This window comes from Salmo salar, chromosome 19, assembly GCF_965601325.2.
Source record: "Salmo salar chromosome 19, fSalSal1, whole genome shotgun sequence".
Taxonomy (NCBI): domain Eukaryota; kingdom Metazoa; phylum Chordata; class Actinopteri; order Salmoniformes; family Salmonidae; genus Salmo; species Salmo salar.
The window spans coordinates 31,241,883-31,265,316 of NC_138309.1; the positions used below are offsets into that span (position 1 = coordinate 31,241,883).

General features: G+C 44.1%; 1 protein-coding gene across 4 annotated transcripts in view; it reads left to right on the plus strand.

Moving 5' to 3' along the window:
• Nucleotides 1-23,434, plus strand: part of LOC106578671 (anion exchange protein 2) — a 118,435-nt gene that overhangs the window by 88,274 nt on the left and 6,727 nt on the right. For all 4 annotated transcript variants that reach the window (XM_014157741.3, XM_014157742.3, XM_014157743.3 and 1 more), the window contains 17 exons: nt 4,406-4,530; nt 5,514-5,713; nt 8,988-9,124; nt 12,567-12,747; nt 15,201-15,336; nt 15,706-15,907; nt 16,794-16,902; nt 17,221-17,405; nt 17,772-17,985; nt 18,171-18,377; nt 18,679-18,827; nt 20,060-20,254; nt 20,849-21,085; nt 21,439-21,528; nt 21,721-21,887; nt 22,113-22,366; nt 22,663-22,832. In XM_014157741.3, coding sequence (XP_014013216.1) covers nt 4,406-4,530; nt 5,514-5,713; nt 8,988-9,124; nt 12,567-12,747; nt 15,201-15,336; nt 15,706-15,907; nt 16,794-16,902; nt 17,221-17,405; nt 17,772-17,985; nt 18,171-18,377; nt 18,679-18,827; nt 20,060-20,254; nt 20,849-21,085; nt 21,439-21,528; nt 21,721-21,887; nt 22,113-22,366; nt 22,663-22,832 — 2,958 coding nt within the window. The remainder of the gene's footprint in view (nt 1-4,405; nt 4,531-5,513; nt 5,714-8,987; nt 9,125-12,566; nt 12,748-15,200; nt 15,337-15,705; nt 15,908-16,793; nt 16,903-17,220; nt 17,406-17,771; nt 17,986-18,170; nt 18,378-18,678; nt 18,828-20,059; nt 20,255-20,848; nt 21,086-21,438; nt 21,529-21,720; nt 21,888-22,112; nt 22,367-22,662; nt 22,833-23,434) is intronic.

The following is a 23,434-nucleotide window of genomic DNA, read 5'->3' on the forward strand; positions in this document are numbered from 1 at the left end:
CATATCTCCCTGGCATATTACATCATTTATGCAGCAGCATACAAGACATGTTTGGACTCACGTTGTTGTGCTGTGCTCACTTGAACAGGAAGATGGCGTGGCGCTCCTTCTTGTGGGCAAATTGTTGTCTAACTTTGTCATCGAAGTCTGCCATTCTCTGGATTTCCAAGACAACTGGAAACCAAAAAAAAAACAGGTTGAATCATGACGTCGGTGATCTTCAGGTCGGAGCTCTAGAAGAAGCCCGAGTTCCCGACTTGGAATTCCGACTTGGGTGACCGTTCAAAACTTATTTTCCCATTCGGAGCAAAATTTATTTTCCCAGAGTTCCCAGTTGTCTTGAACTCACTGAAGTCTGAGATTTCCCAATTCCGATTTTGCCGTTGTTTTGAACGCAGCAGAAGTCATGCTGTATTGACAGCATAGCCAATGTATTCAACCTTCTATACACTACCTACTCAGGTGTGACTATTTTCTACATTGTACATCAAAACTATAAAATAACACATATGGAACCTCTTTATCAGGACCATGTCTTTCAAAGATAATTCGTAAAAATCCAAATAATTTCACAGATCTTCATTGTAAAGGGTTTAAACACTGTTTCCCGTGCTTTTTCAATGAACCATAAACAATTAATGAACATGCACCTGTGGAACGGTCGTTATGACACTAACAGCTTACAGACGGTAGGCAATTAAGGTCACAGTTATGAAAACTTGGGACACTAAAGAGGCCTTTCTATTGACTCTGAAAAACACCAAAAGAAAGATGCCCTTGCTCCCTGCTCCTCTGCGTGAACGTGCCTTAAGCATGCTGCAAGGTGGCATGAGGACTGCGGATATGGTCAGGGCAATAAATTACGTTGTCTGTACTGTGAGACACCTAAGATGTGCTCCAGGGAGACAGGACCGACAGCTGACCATCCTCGCAGTGGCAGACCACGTGTAACAACACCTGCACAGGATCGGTACAGCCGAACATCACACCTGCGGGACAGGTACAGGATGGCAACAACTGCCCGAGTTACACCAGGAACGCACAATCCCTCCATCAGTGCTCAGGCTGTCCGCAATAGGCTGAGAGAGGCTGGACTGAGGGCTTGTAGGCCTGTTGTAAGGCAGGTCCTCACCAGACATCACCGGAAACAACATCGCCTATGGGCACAAACCCACCGTTGCTGGACCAGACAGGACTGGCAAAAAGTACTCTTCACTGACGAGTCGTGGTTTTGTCTCACCAGGGGTGATGGTCGGATTCGCGTTTATCGTCGAAGGAATGAGCGTTCCACCGAGGCCTGTACACTGGAGCGGGATCGATTTGGAGGTGGATGGTCCGTATTGGTCTGGGGCGGTGTGTCACAGCATCATCGGACTGAGATTGTTGTAATTGCAGGCAATCTCAATGCTGTGCGTTACAGGGAAGACATCCTCCTCCCTTATGTGGTACCCTTCCTGACATGACCCTCCAGCATGACAATGCCACCAGCCATACTGCTCGTTCTGTGCGTGATTTCCTGCAAGACAGGAATGTCAGTGTTCTACCATGGCCAGCGAAGAGCCCGGATCTCAATCCCATTGAGCACATCAGAGACCTGTTGGATCGGAGGGTGAGGGCTAGGGCCATTCCCCACAGAAATGTCCGGGAACTAGTAGGTGCCTTGGTGGAAGAGCGAGGTAACATCTCACAGCAAGAACTGGCAAATATGGTGCAGTCCATGAAGAGGAGCTGCACTGCAGTACTTAATGCAGCTGGTGGCCACACCAGATTCTGACTTTTGCTTATGACCCCCCCCACCCTTTGTTCATGAACACATTTTTTTCCATTTGTTAGTCACGTGTCTGTGGAACCTGTTCAGTTTGTCTCAGTTGTTGAATCTTATGTTCATACAAATACTAAAATGTTAAGTTTTCTGAAAATAAACACAGTTGACAGTGAAAGGATGCTTCTTTTTTTGTTGAGTTTAGTAACCAAAAAGGTGTTAAACAAATGAAAATATTCTTTATATTTGAGATTCTTCAAATAGCCACCCTTTGCCTTGATGACAGCTTTGCACACTCTTGGCATTCTCTCAACCAGCTTTTAAATGTTTTTATTTAACCTTTATTTAACTAGGCAAGTCGGGTAAGAAAACATTCTTATTTACAATGACGGCCTACCCCGGCCAAACCCGGACGACGCTGAGCCAATTGGTCAGTCATTACGGAACATTTCAAGCACTTTGAAACTTTCTTCAAGTGCAGTCGCAAAAACCATCAAGCGCTATGATGAAACTGGCTCTCATGAGGAACGCCACAGGAATGGAAGACCCAGAGTTACCTCTGCTGCAGAGGATAAGTTCATTAGAGTTACCAGCCTTAGAATTTTCGGCCCAAATAAATGCTTCAGAGTTCTAGTAACAGACACATCTCATCTCAACATCAACTGTTAGAGGAGACTGTGAATTAGGCCTTCATTATTGAAATTGCTGCAAAGAAAACACTACTAAAGGACACCAATAATAAGAAGACATGCTTAGACCAAGAAACACGAGCAATAGACATTCAACCAGTGGAAATCTGTCCAAATTTGAGATTTCTAGTTCCAACCGCCGTGTCTTTGTGAGACGCGGTGTGGATGAATGGATGATCTCTGCATGTGTGGTTCCCACCATGAAGCATGGAGGAGGAGGTGTGATGGTGTGGGGGTGCTTTGCTGGTGACACTGTCAGTGATTTATTTAGAATTCAAGACACACTTAATCAGCATGGCTACCACAGCATTTTGCAGTAATACGCCATCCCATCTGATTTGCACTTAGTGGGACTATCATTTGTTTTTAAACAGGACAATGACCCAACACACCTCCAGGCTGTGTAAGGGCTATTTGACCAAGGATAGTGATGGAGTGCTGCATGAGATGACTTGGCCTCCACAATCACCCGACCTCAACCAAATTGAGATGGTTTGGGATGAGATGGACCGCAGAGTGAAGGAAAAGCAGTCAACAAGTGCTTAGCGTATGTGGGAACTCCTTCAAGACTGTTGGAAAAGTATTCCATGTGAAGCTGGTTGAGAGAATGCCAAGAGTGTGCAAAGCTGTCATCAAGGCAAAGGGTGGCTACTTTGAAAAATCTGAAACAATACATATATTTTGATTTTGTTTAACACTTTTTTTGTTTACTACATGATTCCATATGTGTTATTTCATAGTTTTGATGTCTTCACTGTTATTCTAAATTCAAAAGGCACTCGCACATCTATCTTTTTGCAGAAAAAAGAAGAAACCCGCACACTGCTCTTGATAGTGTCAGTACTCTTTTAATAAGCTTTACGTATCGGCCTCGCGGCCTTCGTTAGAGCTTTTGAGAGTTTTTTAGATTAGCACCCTAATGTAGACCTAGCCCCACCCCCATCCGTTCCATGCATCAAACGAGGTTGGAGTCGAGGGAAAACAAATAAGTGCTACCAAATATAACAATGTGCATTTCATACATATTCAAAGTGTGTACTTAAAACGTATTAAACATATCTGTAAAACCACAATGAGGACATCAACCTTTTTATTTTATTTAACCTTTATTTAACTAGGCAATTTAGTTAAGAACACATTCTTATTTACAATGACTGCCTACCCCGGCCAAACCGGACGATGCTGGGCCAATTGTGCGCCGCCCTACGGGACTCCCAATCACGGCCGGATGTAATGCTGACCTACCAATCAAGTTTTCATGAATCATTCGGTACAGCGCAAGAAAAACATCAGAGTAATCTGAAATGGGGGCATAATTCATATTCCCGTTTACAACATAACATACATAGGCATTTCATCATTAAGACCTCCAGGAAATATTGTTCTGCAATGTAGAAAATAGTAAAAAATAAAGAAAAACCCTTGAATGAGTAGGTGTGTCCAAACTTTTGACTGGTACTTTATATCTCTCAGTTATAATTTTTGTAACAGAATTTACATTAACTAAAGGTTGCTTAGCGAAAAGGCAACATGCATATCTTACACAGCTGATGGTACCTTATTCCCTATTTAGTACACAATTTTGGATAGGGTCCTGGTAAAAAAAAGTAGTATACTATATAGGGAATAAGGTTCCGTTTAGGACACTGTCATGTTTTTTTGGGGTGTGGCTGTGGTTCAAATATTGAGTCTCCCTGTCATATTTCAACACAAGCTTAATTATTTATGGTTTGGGGTTACATTGATATGCAACTGACAACTATTGTGTTCTGCCGTAAACGGTAATGGTGTGAACATATGTATACTTTTTTTTCCCTTCATTCTGTAAATGTAAAAGAAATCATGAACGATTTTAAAAGCATATATATATATATATTAGTACACTCAGACATTACCGGAGTTGAGAAGATTGAGTCCCAACCAAGGTCTCATGTGTTCCCTCTCTCCTTCATAGTTTTTTCTGTCAGATGAAGATCACCTGGCCACACCTACCACAGACATCCCCTGCCCTGCCCGAGGGCTGGAGGTTGTTCCCCAGTCTGCCGTGAGCACCGACCCTGAAGATGCCACCTCCACGGAGTGAGTACACCTCTCTAAATGCACCCCCATTTTCATGTCCTTATTACTATAATGATGTGATCGGGTGAGAATCTTTGGCAGTTGAAGAGTGTCATCCTCCTTTGCGCCACAACTCGGCAAGGACTGTTTTATAGCACGTAGCCTGATACTGCTCGCTCGGAGGCTTTCTCCTTCGCTGATTGGATGGGAGAGGTTTGTGTGTGTGTGTGTGTGTGTCGCCCACTTTACGTTACCATGTCCCAGGCATCCAGGCAGCCTGCAGGGTTCTGATCTAATAGGGCCTGATTCCACCAGCAAGAACAAAGAGCCATATTTCACCTGTCTGACTGTTTCCATAGAGAATTCCGACCCTTCCTACTAACACACCTCTCCTCTCGACCCTCCACCTATGGCATTTAGTCTCAGGACACATTAGTGCTTTGTCTTGTCTGGGATATAGCTTTGTGGGCTCTCCTTTCATCTCCTTTCTCAAGTCTGCTGTAATATCACTCTGTGGACTTCCTCCTACTAATCCTAAAACTGCACACTACACATTGGAAGGTAGAGGTGTCACCCAAGTAAAGTATTCTGACTGCAGAGGGATCTTTGGAATATAGTTGTTTTCTGAAACTAACAGCTTTTTGGAGACTGAGTGTTTTTCGGTTTCGGAAGGAACTGCCTGGACTGGTGAATTCTTAGTGGGCGTTTTCAGTCTTTTAGTTTATCGAGAGCAACATTCAGAATTGATTTAATTTGATTAAGTATTTTTCCTTCTCCTGTGAAATGAGCTTTTCTGTATGTTTGATAATGTGCTTGTTCCAAGGAGTGTAGAGGGAGACCGACAAACCATTCTCCTTTTGTATCTTAGAAAATGTGCATTTTGTCATTTACTGGCCCAGTCTCCTAGATGTAAAAGTAGTTATGTTGTGTAGCTCACTCCAGATTCACGTCTAATATTTTGTTGACCTTAAAGTTAACTCTAATTTCTTTCTCTCCTCTCCCAGAAAGCCCTGTCCGGCCTCGTCCAGCAGTGACCCATCAGACCCCACCCCTCTCATCCGCGTGGCCAGCCGCAGCTACGACCTGCAGGAGCGCCGGTGCACCGGCAACATGACTGGCGCCGAGCAGGCTAAGTACGAGCGCATCCCCACAGACGAGAGCGAGGCGCAGACACTGGCCTCCGCCGACCTGGATGGGATCAAAAGTGAGTGTTGAGGAATATTGCCAACCTCAGTCACTTCATGTTCAGCATTTGTTCTCCACTGAAGCAATGTTTTAGTGCTTACTTTAATTCTAGGGGTTGTTTGTATAATTTAATTCAGAGCCAAGATGACATGCGGGTTCTCTCTTTGTTTAGACAGCATGTTATGTTCAAACTTCTTGTACTTGTAAATTTTTAAGGGCTGTTTTGTCATTTGGGAGATTTATTCAGAACCCCGGTACTCTGAACTAACCTCTCCCTGACCTAAGAATCTAAACTCTCCCTGACTTTCGTGTTCACTCAGGTTACTGTGCCAGATTAACTTTTAAAGATGTCTTTTTACATTTTACTTCTTCAATTGCTTAATATCTTGCTCTTTGTGTATGTGCGCCTGTTTGTGTGTGTGCTTGTGTGAAGGGAAGAGTCTTTGACTCCACTGAAGGTCAGAATGCCCTAAACTGAGAGAAAGAAGGGAACACATTGGGGTACATTAATGTCCTGTGACGTCCCCAGCTCCAGTGGCAACGGGTGATTTACGTCAGGGGGTCGACCCCTCAGCGGACAGCGGCAGCTTATCAGTGAGTGTGGCGGACACTGACAAAATAGGAGCGAAGTCCTCTAATTAAATTAGCCTGTTCCCGCTCTAAGCTGAGGCCCCTGGATCCAGGCCCGAGTCAACCCGGTGGCTAATTAAGAAAGCTGCCCCTCTGGTTCACAACCCCTGAGTCATAAGTGCCGATAAAACAATGTGGAAGAGCTAAGTCATCTGGGGGGAAAAAACATGAGAGGGAAGCTGAATTGCATGGAGATGATTTGATGTAGGTCCAGTGCCAACATGGGGCTACTTGACATAGAGGGTGTGGCCTTTGTCAGGGTCCCTGACTGCATCAGGAGTCTCCTCAGGTGGATCCTCTTTTATCTGCTTCCCAGCACTGCAAAGCAGCCTGGGAAAGTATCTCTGCGGCTGGCCGCTGCTCAATGATCGGAATTATTAGATCACTGTCTCATTTCTCTTTTGTTCAAACCCCTGTTAGCTCCTCTGCTAGTTAATGCGCTTGGACACTTTCTACCCTAACCAGGTCAGGTGGGGGTCAAGGAATGCTTTTTTTCTAGCTCCAGTCCTGGACACGCAAAGACTTGTCCTTGAGATGGGAGAGGTCATGGTTCCTCATTCCCATGCCAGGTTTATGCCAGCACTGCGCCCACCACCAAGCTCCTCTCCTTCAAGAGTGCCAGCCTTGCCCGGGCCAAGTCCCACTCCAGGACTTCCCAGACAACCACACACACACAACTGGAGTCCGGCACATTGTGAAGCCTCTAAGGCGGACGAACGGTTCCAGTAGACATAGCCCAAAGGTCTGACAAGGTACAGCGACACCTTACAGTGAAACCCAGACAATGAACAAGAGGCTCAAATGACAGAAGATGATACTTCGTTCCTCTCCAGTTTCACTCGCAGAGTTTTCCAAGGACGTACAGGACAACTTGTTCTTCAGGAGAAATGCTGTCATTTTTATACACCCTCCGTTTTAGGTGATGAATTGATGAAGGTGCTCAATGACCAGGGTGTTTCTCAAACAGTGAAGGAGCCCACTGATAAAGGTAAGGTTAGTTCCTACCTCTGACAGGATCATCCACACCCGTTGCCGCCTTCCCTCTGAGATGTATCCAACCAGCTCTCTTTCATCCAGCCTAATTATCCAGACTGTCCTTGGTTTGCGGCCAGCCTGGTAACCCAACTAGGGTTTAATAGCGGGAACCAGGTTACTGAGGTTTCCGGCCCAAACCCACTCCCGTTTCCCGGGATAAATAACTGTGAGAAACCGGTAAATTATAATAAATGATTTATATGAACAGCTTGAAGTGAAATAGAACTGTTAAATTCTATGCGATGTCCAAATCTGTCTTTACGGCTTCCTCTGCTCTGCTATCTGCATGATCAATCATCAACACTCAGGGTGGGGACAGACAGCGCATCTCATATGGAGTGCAGTTCACAATGCATGTATCATCTCATCAGCAGGTAACTTTTTTTATTGTGACGGGTACATTTGCTGTAGCATAGCCTATGCTACAGTAGTATTAGGACTAATATCTGAATATGCATGTAATTTACACATCTCCGTCTGGCTCACCTTTATTTTTTTATTAAGATCATATTTAAAAATTGCAACTGCAGAGTTTTAAAATAGCCTATCACTCTAATATCGCTCCAGCAGGTATATTGCACTGGTCATCCCCAAAGCCAACACTTCCTTTGGCCGCTTTTCCTTAAAGCTCTGCTGCCAATGACTGGAATGAATTGCAATAATCTCTGAAGCTGGAGTCTTATATCTCCCTCTCTAACTTTAAGCATCAGCTGTCAGAACAGCTTACCAATCACTACCTGTACACAGCCAATCTGTAAATAGCACACCCAACTACCTCATCCCCATATTATTACTTACCCTCTTGCTCTTTTGCACCCCAGTATCTCTACTTGCACATCATCATCTGCACATCTATCACTCCAGTATTAATGCTAAATTGTAATTATTTTCGCCTCTAGGGCCTATTTATTGCCTAGCTCCCTACTCTTCTACATTTGCACACACTGTACATAGATTTTTCAATTATTTCTGTTCTTTACAGTTATTGACTGTACGTTTGTTGACGTGTAACTCTGTTGTTTTTGTCGCACTGCTTTGCTTTATCTTGGCCAGGTCGCAGTTGTAAATGAGAACTTGTTCTGCCCCTGAACAAGGCAGTTAACCCACTGTTCCTAGGCCGTCATTGAAAATAAGAATTTGTTCTTAACTGATTTGCCTTGTTAAATGAAGGTTAAATATGTAAAAAAATAAGCTGTGTATGGTTTAGAATGACACTTGCTGTTTTGGCGGGAAATATCGGGTTACCTGGGAGAAAATATCTTTTTTTTTCTTGGGGTGGAACATTTGTAAAATACCGTGACAATATTAAACCTTAAACCCAACCCCACAGCAGTGCCAGGTGAACAAAAGCAACGGCCTGTTCTCTGTTACTGTGGGACTCTGAGATGCGATCTGGTAGCAGGATGGTGGAGGTCATCGCAGAGCCAAGAGCTCAGTGTTGGGCAGACCACTGTCTTGGGGAAAAGCTGCAACACTACAATGATGTTGCAATACTTGATAATGTAATGTTGACACTGTTATATTAGTGTTTGGGATCACAATCACCGCCACACCCTCTCTCACTATTGCTCATTCTGTATCTCTGGCTATGATTTTTCACTCACCTCTCCTCTCCTCTCTCTCCTTAGGCCATCGTTTTGAGGATGTCCCTGGGGTACGGAGACACCTGGTCAGAAAGAGCACCAAAGGCCAAGTGGTCCATGTTGGCAAGGACCACAAGGAGCCCAGCACACGCAGCCAAAAAAAGGACCGGACCCCACATGAGGTGAGCGACGGAAAATACAACCTGTAGTACCCACTCCTTTGCTGATGTTGGGACACATTGTCACATCCCTTGTTTCAGATATGATTGAGTTTTATTCATCAGATGGTTTTCATGGGTTTGCTGACGTTTTTGGCAAGGATGGTTTGAAAGTAAATCTGGTTAATTGCTTCTTGATCCATATTTAAACAAATAAATAAAACAACAATTGGAACATCAACTGGAAAATCCGCTATAGTATATTTTGTGGACGGGAGAGTGGGCAGGACACAATTAAAAATTAATGAATGAGTTCTTTCCTTTCACACACCCAATAGAAAGGGGCAGAGAAGAGCTCAGGTAAGGAGACACCGGGTTCTCCCTGAGAGAGGGAGCCATGTTCTATTAACACACACACATAGGTCCCCAGCAGCCAGGTAAACAACAGGTTCCTCTCAGGGTAAAGAGTGTGTGTGTGTGGGGGGGAGATGTAAGGGTCCCCTGCTCTGTGCACGGGTCGGTGTTAGTCGTCAGTGTGTTAAGCCCACACCTCCACCCTCTCGCTCCTTCCAGTCGTTACCGCCAGTGGTTCTGTAACTTAGCATTCTGCCTCCCGGCCAGACGGCATGGTCATACTGGACTACTTCGGCCAAATGGCCCGGCCCCAGAAGGTGAGGCGGCTTAGTCGGCCAAATGCATGTTCCAGGAGTGTGTGCATGTAGCAACGTGTCTTCACATGAGAGTAGATGCAGTATGGTTACTCGATAATCATTAGTTGTGTTGTTGGCTTGGTACTGAAACAGGTAATGGTTGGTTGGGTATCACTAACTCACGAGCATGGAGTTAGATTGGTTTCTCTTTAACCAGACTTTTGTGAAGTGATTAGGGTGTAATACTGTGTTTCTACTGATGATAGTATCTACTGTATTTATACTGTATTGTTACTGTATTTTTACTCATCATCGTTTGATGTGTGAGGGGGAAAAAACGAATTTAAACAGAGCATTTGTTGAGCTTATGAAAAATGGTTTTCACTGAAACGTCACATTCGCTTGTTGCTTAGGCTATTTGCCACTGCCTATATTTGAGAAGTGTATTGGCATTGTGGATAATTTCATTGCATATTTGTTCTTAATATAACCGAGTAACACTGGTGAGTGTGTTTCTGTTTGACGTCAACATGCAGCGCAGACCTGGGTACAAGTACTATTTAAAATCTTTCAAATACTTTGAGCGTTTGATGTCAAATGGACGGGTTTTGCAGTTTTGGAACTATTCTATTGGTCCATTAAGCCAGGCAAGCTCAATCAAGCACAGATGATCATGTATTTTAAATTATTTCAAATAACATTTGAATCCAGGTCTGATGCACCTTATAGTTGAAGTCGGAAGTTTACATACACTTAGGTTGGAGTCATTAAAACTCATTTTTCAACCACTCCACACATTTCTTGTTAACAAACTATAGTTTTGGCAAGTAGGTTAGGACATCTACTTTGTGCATGACACAAGTAATTTTTCCAACAATTGTTTACAGACAGATTATTTCACTTATAACTCACTCTATCACAATTCCAGTGGGTCAGAAGTTTACATACACTAAGTTGACTGTGCCTTTAAACAGCATGGAAAATTCCAGAAAATTATGTCATGGCTTTAGAAGCTTCTGATAGGCTAATTGACATCATTTGAGTCAATTGGAGGTGTACCTGTGGATGTATTTCAAGGCCTACCTTCAAACTCAGTGCCTCATTGCTTGACATCATGGGAAAATCAAAAGAAATCAGCCAAGACCTCAATTTATTTTTTAGTCCTCCACAAGTCTGGTTCATCCTTGGGAGCAATTTCCAAATGCCTGAAGGTACCACGTTCATCTGCACAAACAATAGTACGCAAGTATAAACACCATGGGACCACGCAGCCGTCATAACGCTCAGGAAGGAGATGCGTTCTGTCTCCTAGAGATGAATGTACTTCGGTGCGAAAAGTTCAAATCAATCCCACAACAGCAAAGGACCTTGTGAAGATGCTGGAGGAAACAGGTACAAAAGTATCTATTTCCACAGTAAAACGAGTCCTATATCAACATAACCTGAAAGGCCACTCAGCAAGGAAGAAGCCACTGCTCCAAAACCTCCATAAAAAAGCCAGACTACGGTTTGCAACTGCACATGGGGACAAAGATCGTACAAAAATAGAACTGTTTGGCCATAATGATCATCGTTATGTTTGGAGGAAAAAGGGGGAGGCTTGCAAGCCGAAGAACTCCATCCCAACCGTGAAGCACAGGGGTGGCAGCATCATGTTGTGGGGGTGCTTTGCTGCAGGAGAGACTGGTGCACTTAACAAAATAGATAGCATCATGAGGAAGCAAAATTATGTGGATATATTGAAGCAACATCTCAAGACATCAGTCAGGAAGTTAAAGCTTGGTTGCAAATGGGTCTTCCAAATGGACAATGACCCCAAGCATACTTCCAAAGTTGTCGCAAAATGGCTTAAGGACATCAAAGTCGAAGTATTCAAGTGGCCATCACAAAGCCCTGACCTCAATCCTATAGAAAATTTGTGGGCAGAACTGAAAAAGTGTGTGCGAGCAAGGCGGCCTACAAACCTGACTCAGTTACACCAGCTCTGTCAGGAGGAATGGGCCAAAATTCACCCAACTTATTGTGGGAAGCTTGTGAAAGGCTACCTAAAACGTTTGACCTAAGTTAAACTATTTAAAGGCAATGCTACCAAATACTTATTGGGTGTATGTTGACTTCTGACCCACTGGGAATGTGATGAACAAAATAAAAGCTGAAATAAATAATTCTCTCCACTATTATTCTGACATTTCACATTCTTAAAATAAAGTGGTGATCCTAACTGACCTAAGACAGGGAATGTTTACTAGGATTAAATGTTAGGAATTGTGGAAAAACTGAGTTTAAATGTATTTGGCTGAGGTGTATGTAAACTTCCGACTTGCGTTTTCCCATTCTTAGAATACTTTTTGACTGTCTTTACAGAAACAGCATGAGCCTTGGAAGAGCTAGCGTTAATTCTAAAACAACATTTGGAGAGGAATTAAATCCGAAGCAGATGCAGCCACATTAAGCATACTGAAACATTTTTCCCCTGATAGTTCAGCTATTCAGATCCTCACTGAATCTAATCCGATTGGCTCAATGGTAACTTGGTTGGAAGGAGATGCTGGTTTGAACATTTATGATTCAGACTCCTGGATGTCCATGGGCATACACTGAAAATGCTAATATCAAGAATATTGACTAGCATTGGTTTTTGGACAAACATGATGAAAAAGTTGGTAATTGGAGAAAGTGGCCACTGGCCAGGTAAAAAAACTAAAGCATGGATTGCTCTCTTATCTTGTCCATAGAGTGATTTATGAGGGTGAAGAAACCAATATTTTGTTATTTGGGTGAACTATCCCTTTGAATTCAGCCTGTCTCCCCCTCAGGTGTTTGTGGAGCTGAACGAGCTTATCATGGATAAGAACCAGGAGATGCAGTGGCGGGAGACGGCCCGTTGGATCAAGTTTGAGGAGGACGTGGAGGAGGAGACGGACCGCTGGGGCAAACCCCATGTGGCCTCGCTCTCCTTCCGCAGCCTGCTGGAGCTCCGCAAGACCATCTCCCATGGTAGGAGAGAGAGAAGAGACAGAGGGAGCGATTGTGTGTGTTTAGAGAGAGAAGACTGTGTGCAGTGTTTCCCCTATATGAATCGTTGCCGCCACCCCTAAATATACACTACCAGTCAAAAGTTTGGACACACCTACTCATTCAAGGGTTTTTCTTTATTTTTGACTATTTTCTATATTGTAGAATATTAGTGAAAGACATCAAAACTATGAAATAACACACAGGGAATCATGTAGTAACCAAAAGTGTGAAACAATTCTAAATATATTTAACATTTTAGATTCTTCAAAGCAGCCACCCTTTGCTTTGCTTTGACAGCTTTGCACACTCTTGGTATTCTCTCAACCAGCTTCACCTGGAATGCTTTCCAAACAGTCTTGAAGGAGTTCCCACATATGCTGAGCACTTGTTGACTGCTTTTCCTTTGCTCTGCGGTCCAACTCATACCAAAATATCTCAATTGGGTTGAGGTCGGGTGATTGTGGAGGCCAGGTCATCTGATGCAGCACTCCATCACTCTCCTTCTTGGTCAAATAGCCCTTACACGCCTGGAGTTGTGTTGGGTCATTGTCCCGTTGAAAAACAAATGATAGTCCCACTAAATGCAAGCCAGATGTAATCTCGCATTGCTGCAGAATGCTGTGGTAGCCATGCTGGTTAAGTATGCCTTGAATACTAAATAAATCACTGACAGTGTCACCAGCAAAGGACCCCACACCATCACACAACCACCTCCATGCTCACGGTGGGAACCACACATGCAGAGATTATCACCAAATCTCAAATTTGGACTCCAGACCAAAGGACAAATTTACACCGTTCTAATGTCCATTGCTCGTGTTTCTTGGCCCAAGCAAGTCTCTTCTACATATTGGTGTACTTTTAGTAGTTGTTTCTTTGCGGCAATTCGACCATGAAGGCCTGATGCACGCCGTCTCCTTTGAGCAGTTGATGTTGAGATGTCTGTTACTTGGACTCTGTGAAGCATTTATTTGGGCTGCAATTTCTGAGTCTGGTAACTCAAATGAACTTATCCTCTGCAGCAGAGGTAACTCTGGGTCTTCCTTTCCTGTGGCGGTCCTCGTGAGAGCCAGTTTCATCTAAGTGCTTGATGGTTTTTGCAACTGCACTAGAAGAAACTTTCAAAGTTCTTTACATTTTCCGCATTGCCTGGCCTTCATGTCTTAAAGTAATGATGGTCTGTCATTTCTGTTTGCTTATTTGAGCTGTTCTTGCCATAATAAGGATTTGGTCTTTTACCAAATAGGGCTACCTTATGTATGCCGACTATACCTTGTCACAACACAACTCATTGGCTCAAACGCATTAAGAAGGAAAGAAATTCCACCAATTAACTTTTAACAAGGCACACCTGTTAATTGAAATACATTCCAGGTGACTACCTCCTGAACCTGGTTGAGAGAATGCCAAGAGTGTGCAAAGCTGTCATCAAGGCAAAGGGCGGCTACTTTGAAGAATCTCAAATATAAAATGTATTTTGATTTGTTTCACACTTTTTTTGGTTACTACACGATTCCACATGTGTTATTTCATAGTTTTGATGTCTTCACTATTATTCTACTATATAAAACATAGTAAAATAAGGAAAAACCCTTGAATGAGTAGCTCTGTCCAATCTTTTGACTAGTACTAGTATGTATGTATGTTGACTCCAATGCTTCCCACAACTGTGCCAAGATGGCTGGATGTCCTTTGGGTGCTGGACTATTCTTGATACAGGAAACTGTTGAGCGTAAAAAACACAGCAGCGTTGCATTTCTTGACACACTCAAACCTACTACCATACCCCGTTCAAAGGCACTTAAATATTTTATCTTTCCCATTCACCTCTGAATGGCACACATGCACAATCCATATCTCAATTGTCTCAAGGCTTAGAAATCCTTCTTTAACCTGTCTCCTCCCCTTCATCTACACTGATTGAAGTGGATTTAACAAGTGACATCAATAAGGGATCATAGCTTTCACCTGGATTTTCCTGGCCAATCTGTAATGTTTTGTAAACACAGTGTATTTTTTGGGGCGAGACAAAGTATTGAAGTGCCTTTGAACGGGGTATGGTAGTAGGTGCTAAGTGCACCGGTTTGTGTCAAGAACTGCAATGCTGCTGGGTTTTTCATGCTCAACAGTTTCCTGTGTGTGTATCAAGAATGGTCCACCACCCAAAGAACATCCATCCAACTTCACACAACTGTGGGAAGCATTGGCGTCAACATGGGCCAGCATACTTGTGGAATATTTCAAGACCTTGTAGAGTCCATATCCCGATGAGTTGAGGATGTTCTGAGGGCAAAATGGAGGGGGGTGCAACTTAATAGGAAGCTGTTCTTAATGTTTTGAACACTGTGTACATGCGTGTGTGTACGTCTGAGTGTGTCTGTGTGTGCCCACCCTGCTGTGACCTCAGTGTCATGTGTGCCCTCTGCCACCAGGGGCGGTGTTGTTGGACCTGGACCAGAAGACCTTGCCTGGCATCGCCCACCAGGTGGTAGAGCAGATGATCATCTCAGACCAGATCAAGGCTGAGGACCGTGCAAACGTGCTCCGAGCCCTGCTGCTCAAACACAGGTACACCACCACCACTACACCTAAACACCAACCAGGACAGCTCAGTGGAAAATACATCTTGAGTATCTAGTAACCTAAGTATGGAAGTACGGAATACTAGTGTAAATTAAGTGTGTGGACACTTTAAACTCTGGATATTGTTTTTCAACAGGAAAAGTATTAAAAAAAATAGCTGGAGTTCGTCTAACATTTTGATCTCATAGATGAAATAGCATTATTAGTTCAGCATGTCAATTCACACAATGTTAAATTTGCTATGTCTCTGCCTGGTCCCGCCGCCTGCTTGCTTGATAGCGTGCGAGAGGGCAAGGTGCGACATATGCATCTCCTGCTCAACCTCTGTGTGCCTTTACCTCCCTCGCCCTGCAGTCACCCAAGCGATGAGAAGGAGCACAGCCACAACCCCTTCCCCAGGAACATCTCGGCGGCCAGCCTGGGCAACCTGCTGCCCCAGCAACACAGCTCCAACCACATCCACCATCCAGAGCCCTCCGTCACAGACCCCCTCATGGGCTCGGCCAGCACAGGGGAGCAGGAGACACGCATCGACATGGACAAGAACGACCAGCAGGTAGCTACAGTATAGTGTTGATTATATGTAAGGAGTAAATGCTGACATTTATTTTTCCAAGGTAATGTACAGAACTGAGGCATTTATCCCGCGTATACCACAGTTGGCAAAAAAAAACTATACTAAAGCGCACATTTACCAGTAAAAAAAAAAGAAAATAATAACTTGATATTTTCATTTTTAATGTACTCTTTTGGTTGCTAGAGAAGGGACCCAGTCGTTTGGTTGATATTTATGGACACAACCCAGTTGTTCGTTCTATATGTTCAGTTGCCATACACGCTGGCAACGTTCTTGTCCCTTGCTTGCTAGCTACCCAACTAGCTACGGCTAACAGAGTCACAACCTCTGCAGCCAGAATAACAGCATTTGTTTAAGCTGTTTTCTATTGACATTCATTTGGATACATCCATAATATGTCTGCAAAAACAAATCAATACTAGCTAGCTAAGTATTTTCCTCGTTGGACCTGCGTTTACAATGTATCCAATTTCAGTTTGTGTGGTTGTTGGTTTAGCTTTCTGTAACTTTGTAACAAGTGTGGTCCGCATCTTTGGGTGCATATTTCATCATGTTTGCAAGGTGTCCTGATTTAGCTTTTCCAACTGTCCCGTTATTTGGTTTTAATGTCCATTTTAGAATGCCCTTCTAGCCAATCAGAAACAAGTATTCAACAGTGCTGTGTATAAGTAGTGAGGAATGTATTAGGCAGATTATTCTACTGCTAACGAGTGTAGGTAAGTGTGTGTATGTGCAACGTGTGTACACAGGGATATTGAACTTTCATGTAAAAAGTATCTTCAGTGGATCATTTTTTGTGGAGGGGGCAATCTGTCCCATTGAGTTACCAAGGCCTGGGTTAAGTCTGTCCTGATTGGTATTGCAGCAGAAGGAGTCTACTCCAAATATCGGCATACACAGGTCGAAGTCCAAGCATGAGCTCAAGCTGCTGGAGAAGATTCCAGAGAATGCTGAAGCCACTGTTGTCCTTGTGGGTGAGTGGTCTGTTTTAACTAATCTAAGAACCAGAAGTACCAGAAAGCATCTCCTGTTACCTTTTTCAAATAACCTACTACCATCACCACCACCTCTTCTTCTTTTTCAGGTACTTATATTTGTCCTATTTCACACATTATTAAAACAATATTTAGTTTTTTTGCATATCCCAACTCTCCCTGATACACACTCGGAGAGTGGGGTCACGGCCAGGGTCGAATAACATCTGAAACAGTAGTCTAATATCAAGCATTCCCACTCTGTACAGTGTAACAGCATGCCCTGTTAACCCTCTGTCCCCCCTTCCTCTCCTTCAGGCAGTGTGGACTTCCTGGAGCAGCCCACCATGGCCTTTGTGCGGCTGCAGGAGGCGGAGGAGCTAGACTCTGTCCTGGAGGTCCCAGTGCCAGTCAGGTTCATCTTCGTCCTGCTGGGACCCCCCAGCACCAACATGGACTATCACCAAATCGGACGCTCCATCTCCACACTCATGTCTGACAAGGTCAGTGCGCTGTACTGTGGAGGCGAGAGTAGAGCAAGAGTCAATTGATGGAAGTTTAGTGGAACATCTGTGGGCCGAGTTTCCTGGCCACAGATTAAGCCCAGTCCTGGAGTGAAAAGCACTTTCAATAAGAATCTGCATTGAAAATGCTTTTTGTTCCAGGACTAGGGAACCGTCCCGATATGTTATTGTTACTATGGTCTTAACCATAGTATGTAGTGTTTTATTTCGCACACAACTCTGAATGCAAAAAAGAAAATCCACACACGGAGTGAACCTGTTTTGTTCTTGATCAGTGGCTATGAAGGCTCACATACTGTAGGACAAAGTGTATAACTCGAGTGTTTTTCCTGTTCTCCCCCGCAGCACTTCCATGAGTCGGCCTATCTGGCGGACGACCGCCAGGACCTGCTCAACGCCATCAACGGCTTCCTGGACTGCAGCATCGTGCTGCCCCCCTCCGAGATGGGTGGTGAGGAGCTGCTACGCTCTGTGGCACGCTTCCAGAAGGAGATGCTTCGCAAGCGGGAGGAGCAAGGAGCCCTGCTGGCCAAGGAGCCCAAGAGCCAGAAGGAAAAAGGTGGGGGTATCCTGCAATTTTGTTCAGAGAAATTATGTCCTAGCAACTTTCCTATCTTCTCAGACCGTTACATGGAGCCAGATGATATTTTAAAAGTTTCCTTTTTTTTTATGCAAAAAAGATTCCAAAGAAACGTCACTTTTCTAGTCCAGTATTTGAAATCGGTCTATGTCTATGTATTCCAGAGGCCCTCCTCTCGCCCGGGAAGCCGGGAGACGACCCCCTGCAGCGTACTGGACGCCCCTTCGGAGGCTTAATCCGAGACGTGAAGCGCCGCTACCCGAAGTACGTGAGTGACTTCAAGGACGCGCTGAACGCCCAGTGCGCTGCGGCCGTCATCTTCATCTACTTCGCTGCCCTCTCCCCCGCCATAACCTTCGGAGGCCTCCTGGGTGAGTCCCAGGGGTTAAATGCAGCCAGCTAGCAAATTCTGGTACATTTACAGAAATGTCCCTGTGTAAGTTAATAAAGTGACATAAAGAATGGGGAACAATGAACAGGAGGCAAAAATAACCACAACTACCCATCTACCCCTATCAACACACAACCAGACACTTAGCATGTATTTAAAGTAGGCATTGGAGCTATATTGAATATGTACTGAGAATGTAATTCGTAGCTTTTTAAAAAACATTCTTAGGTCATTCTCTGAATGTTGCCTGTGCGAGTTCTTGACTGTGTGCCTTGTGGTAGGTGAGAAGACTGAGGGTCTGATCGGTGTGTCTGAGCTGATCGTGGCCACAGCGGTGCAGGGTGTTCTCTTCTGCCTCCTGGGGGCCCAGCCGCTCCTGGTGGTGGGCTTCTCCGGACCACTGCTCGTCTTTGAAGAGGCCTTCTACTCGGTAAGTTACCTCAAACTGAGATGTGAGATTACATTATTGACTACCACATAAGAGTAGGGTTGGGCGATATGGCCAAAATATCATATGGTATTTTCAATTTTTGACGATATGAATTTGAATGTTTTTGATTAATAAAAGTTTGCTTTATGAGTAGCGCGTGACCCTAGGGTGGCAACACATATATTCTAAACTATTTCAATGGGTCTTTCTCCATTCTGATTGTTTTATACTGTTCAATTCAACTTGAACCTAAAGAGAATTCCTGCATTTCCATCAATGTTTATTATAATTCTGTAGTTAGAATATAAATAATAGTGGGCAATTTGAATACAGTGTTGTTTGACATGACAATGAATGAAAATGCCCTGAACGAGTTATTGTGACAGGGTAGGAACCAAAGTGATGTTCTGTGTTTCCTCGGGGGACCCTATAATCTTTGGCTACATTAAATCTTTATTCATATAGCCAACATATATTCATGCTTCGCCTATTCCTCTTTGATTTAGAAGATACTGTTGCACAAACAACATGCTCATTTAGCCTCCACCAGCACTGGTATCAGGCTGTATTAGCTAGCTACGTTTGCTCTGACTCAGTACTTTTATTAGCTAGCCAGCTAATGTCATTATACTGTTTGGATTTTTTTTTAACCATTTGTGACTGGTTAACTAGCTATTAGCATTAGTGGCTAACACTATTTAGTTTAACCTGCTAAGAAAATACAAACTGTGTTTCTTACGTCTGCAAACAGCTAAACTAATATTGTAATTATAGAAGCTTGTGGATTTATATTTAGATCAAAGTGGAAACAACATTGTTGCATTGACCATGCAGACTGAACAAATGTCTCGTGGTCAAGCAACAACAAACTCGCTCCTTGAGTGACGGGGTGATACGAGGTCTGTGTGGAGGGAGGGAGGGAGAGAGAAGCGTAGTAAACTATAAAAATGGATGTTACACACCGCGTATCACGTTTACCAAACATTTAAATATCGTTATAGAAGGTAAAGTAAAAACCCAAACCGGTCCGTGCATAAATACTGGTATATAGTAAAATACGGTATACCGCTCAGCCCTACATAAGACTCCCTTTTGTATTTTCCTGATGTTGACCTGTATGTGTGGCCACATGTCACTCTTCCATCAGTGTCAGAACTCGATACTCAGTTCTGTCTTAATTGCTTCCTTACCTGTCTCTCTCTCTCTCTCTCTCTGTCTGTGTGTGTCCATAGTTCTGTAAGGGGAACGGGATAGAGTACCTGACGGGTCGGGTGTGGATCGGCTTCTGGCTCATCGTCATCGTGGTGACGACAGTGGCCTTGGAAGGTAGCTTCCTGGTCCGCTTTGTCTCACGCTTCACCCAGGAGATCTTCTCCTTCCTCATCTCGCTCATCTTCATCTTCGAGACCTTCTCCAAGATAGGCAAGGTACTGTACACTTGACGCTCAGTTAACTATAGTATTGAAATTGATAGAAACTATTTAGTGCCCTTGTAAGTGCTAAAAGCACTTTACGTTGTAGAGAGGGGATCCAATCTGACTACTGATAATAAATGGAACTGACTTTAGATTGGACTGTTCTCAAAACATGGGGTCAAAATGAGTATGTTTTCCTAACGGGTACACTCTTAAGAAAATCTTTTGTGGCTGAGTGGCCCTGATCCGAGAACAAAGTGAAAGGGACAGACAGCCCGACTTTTATCTGGGCTTATGATTTCAGGAATGTTACTATTTTTAGACCTCTGCGAACACAAGACTTTCAAGGGATTATTTGTGTCTGGATTAATCTGTTTGCTGGGACCTTACAGGTATGTCAGTTTTAATCCCTCTGAAGCCGTGTTGAAGTGATCTCAGTGAGGGAGGTGTGTGTGGTGTGTGTGGTGTGTGTGTGTGTGTGTGTGTGTGTGTGTGTGTGTGTGTGTGTGTGTGTGTGTGTGTGTGTGTGTGTGTGTGTGTGTGTGTGTGTGTGTGAGTGAAGTGGTGCTTTATTGTGAACCCTTTTTTTCCTGTGTTGCCGGGCAGATTTTCATGGAGCACCCACTGCAGCGCTGTTACCTTGACAACAGCACGGCGGAGAACGCCACGATGGAGAATAGTACCGTGGAGCTATTGCTTGGCAACGGCACTATTTCGGTGGTGTCGGTGAAAGTCCTAGGGGAACCCAACACGGCACTGCTCTCCCTGGTACTCATGTCTGGAACCTTCTTCATTGCATTCTACCTGCGCAAGTTCAAAAACAGTGCCTTCTTCCCTGGCAAGGTAGGACACTGATACACTTTATGAGGTGAAGAGGCGCATTTCATTCTCACCGTAAGCACTATAGGGATATCAGGGTGTATTTCAATTCATTAGAAATTTAAAGGGATATGTCAGGATTTTGGCAATGAGGCCCTTTATCTACTTCACCAGAGTCAGAAGAACTCGTGGATAACATGTTTATGTCTCTGTGTCCAGTATGAAGGAAGTTTAGAGGTAGTTTCGCCAACCAATGTAACTAGCCTCATTTCCAAAATCCCAAAGTATCCCTTTAGAATCACAGATCTTCACTCCCCAGTGTCCCATCATAGGCTGTGTTATGCATTGCCTACACCTAACTATTTTGTGTTGTTCAGCTCCGTAGGATTATTGGAGATTTCGGGGTCCCCATAGCCATCCTCATCATGGTTCTAGTGGACTACAGTATACGTGACACTTACACACAGGTGAGTAGTACTGCAATGAAAATAATTCCAAAGCCCTTTATTAGTTTGTTCATTGTATTGTCTAGATTAATAAGCTTAACTACTGTCTTACTGAGAAATGATATAGAACTAGTTACTTTGAAGACATAATAGTGCATGGTATGTCATCACCCTCTAAAACTCATCACTTTCCTTATCCCTGACCTTGTGTAGAAACTGAGTGTGCCCAGTGGCTTCTCTGTGACCAGTCCTGAGAAGCGTGGCTGGGTGATCAACCCCCTAGGCATGTACACCCCGTTCCCCATCTGGATGATGTTTGGCAGTGTGCTGCCCGCCCTGCTGGTCTTCATCCTCATCTTCATGGAGACACAGATCACCACGTGAGACACACTATCACACTACATTACCCAGCACCCCTGTGTTCCGTCATGAGCTCCCCCTTAGTAGCAAAATGAATCGTGTGAATGGATAGTATACAAACTGCGGGAAATCATGATATGATGGTATGTTTTTATCCTGGCAAGTTGATTTACTCATTCTCAACTTCTCATCTGCCTTTCTTTCTTCCATTCCTCTCTTACTACCCCTCTTCCTCCCTAACTCAGTCTGATAGTGAGTAAAAAGGAGCGGATGCTGGTGAAGGGTTCTGGCTTCCACCTGGACCTGCTGGTGATCGTAGTGCTGGGCGGCACCTCTGCCCTGTTCGGCCTGCCCTGGATGGCAGCCGCCACTGTGCGCTCCGTAACGCACGCCAATGCCCTCACTGTCATGAGTAAGGCGGTCGCCCCCGGCGACAAGCCCCGCATCCAGGAGGTCAAGGAGCAGCGGGTTACAGGGTTGCTGGTGGCCATCTTAGTAGGTGAGTGTCTGTTGGATAGATGTCGAATAAACTAGACTGGAAGATGTTTGGTGCTTCTCAAAAGTTTAACGTGGCTTCCTCCACTTGACTCCTTCCCTTCTTCCGCAGTGATCTGAAAACGCAGGATAAAAACAAAACATATAAGCAAAATATCTGACTTTGCTTACGGTGACTTTGCTTTCACCTGTGTAGTTATTTCACGTCAGACTACTAGAAGAGGAAACTGGTAGATGGAGTATTGAGACGCAGTCATGTTTGCAGTAATATCTCTTAACTCTTCCTCCCTCGTCTTCCAGGCCTTTCCATTGTGATCGGAGACCTGCTGCGTCAGATCCCCATCGCTGTGCTGTTTGGCATCTTCCTCTACATGGGCGTGATGTCACTCAATGGAATCCAGTTCACCGAGCGCCTAATGTTACTGCTGATGCCCCCCAAGTACCACCCCGACCACACCTACGTCCGCAAGGTGACCACAGCTCAGAGTCACAGAGAGTAAACAGAGCAGTGGCTCTGGTTCCCTAAACCTTTTTGGTCCTAATCCGTCGAATAGATCGCTTGGTCCCAGATCAGTTTGTGCTCTAATGAAAACTCCTATGGAAAAAATTACAGTAGGAGTTGTCAAAACAGCACAAGCAGATATGGGACAAGGCTATCAAATAGAGCCTTTCCTATATAATCCACTATATCAGGGATGGGAAACTTTGATGGGGGTGGGGGCCACAAAAAAATCTGAATTTATCATGAGACGCAGTGGCTTGTGGGTCTGCATACCCAGACATGCAATCAGAGCAAGCCCTAGCCAAAATGTTTTTGGGGGGCCCACCACCTTGTAAACAAACATTTTTAGCTACCCCCCTTAACAGCAGAGGGGGGGAAAAATTACTTTTCAGAGTTCATTTCATGCAATTCTACACATTTTGCCATAGGGTGGAGAGATATTTGACATTTTTAAGCTTATTTCCTGCAATTCTACACATTTTGCCGTGATTTAAGCCATGTTAATACGATATCTGAGTGAGAGTAAATTACAAAATCAATGGGGCGGTTAGGGCCCCTGAGCAAATGCCG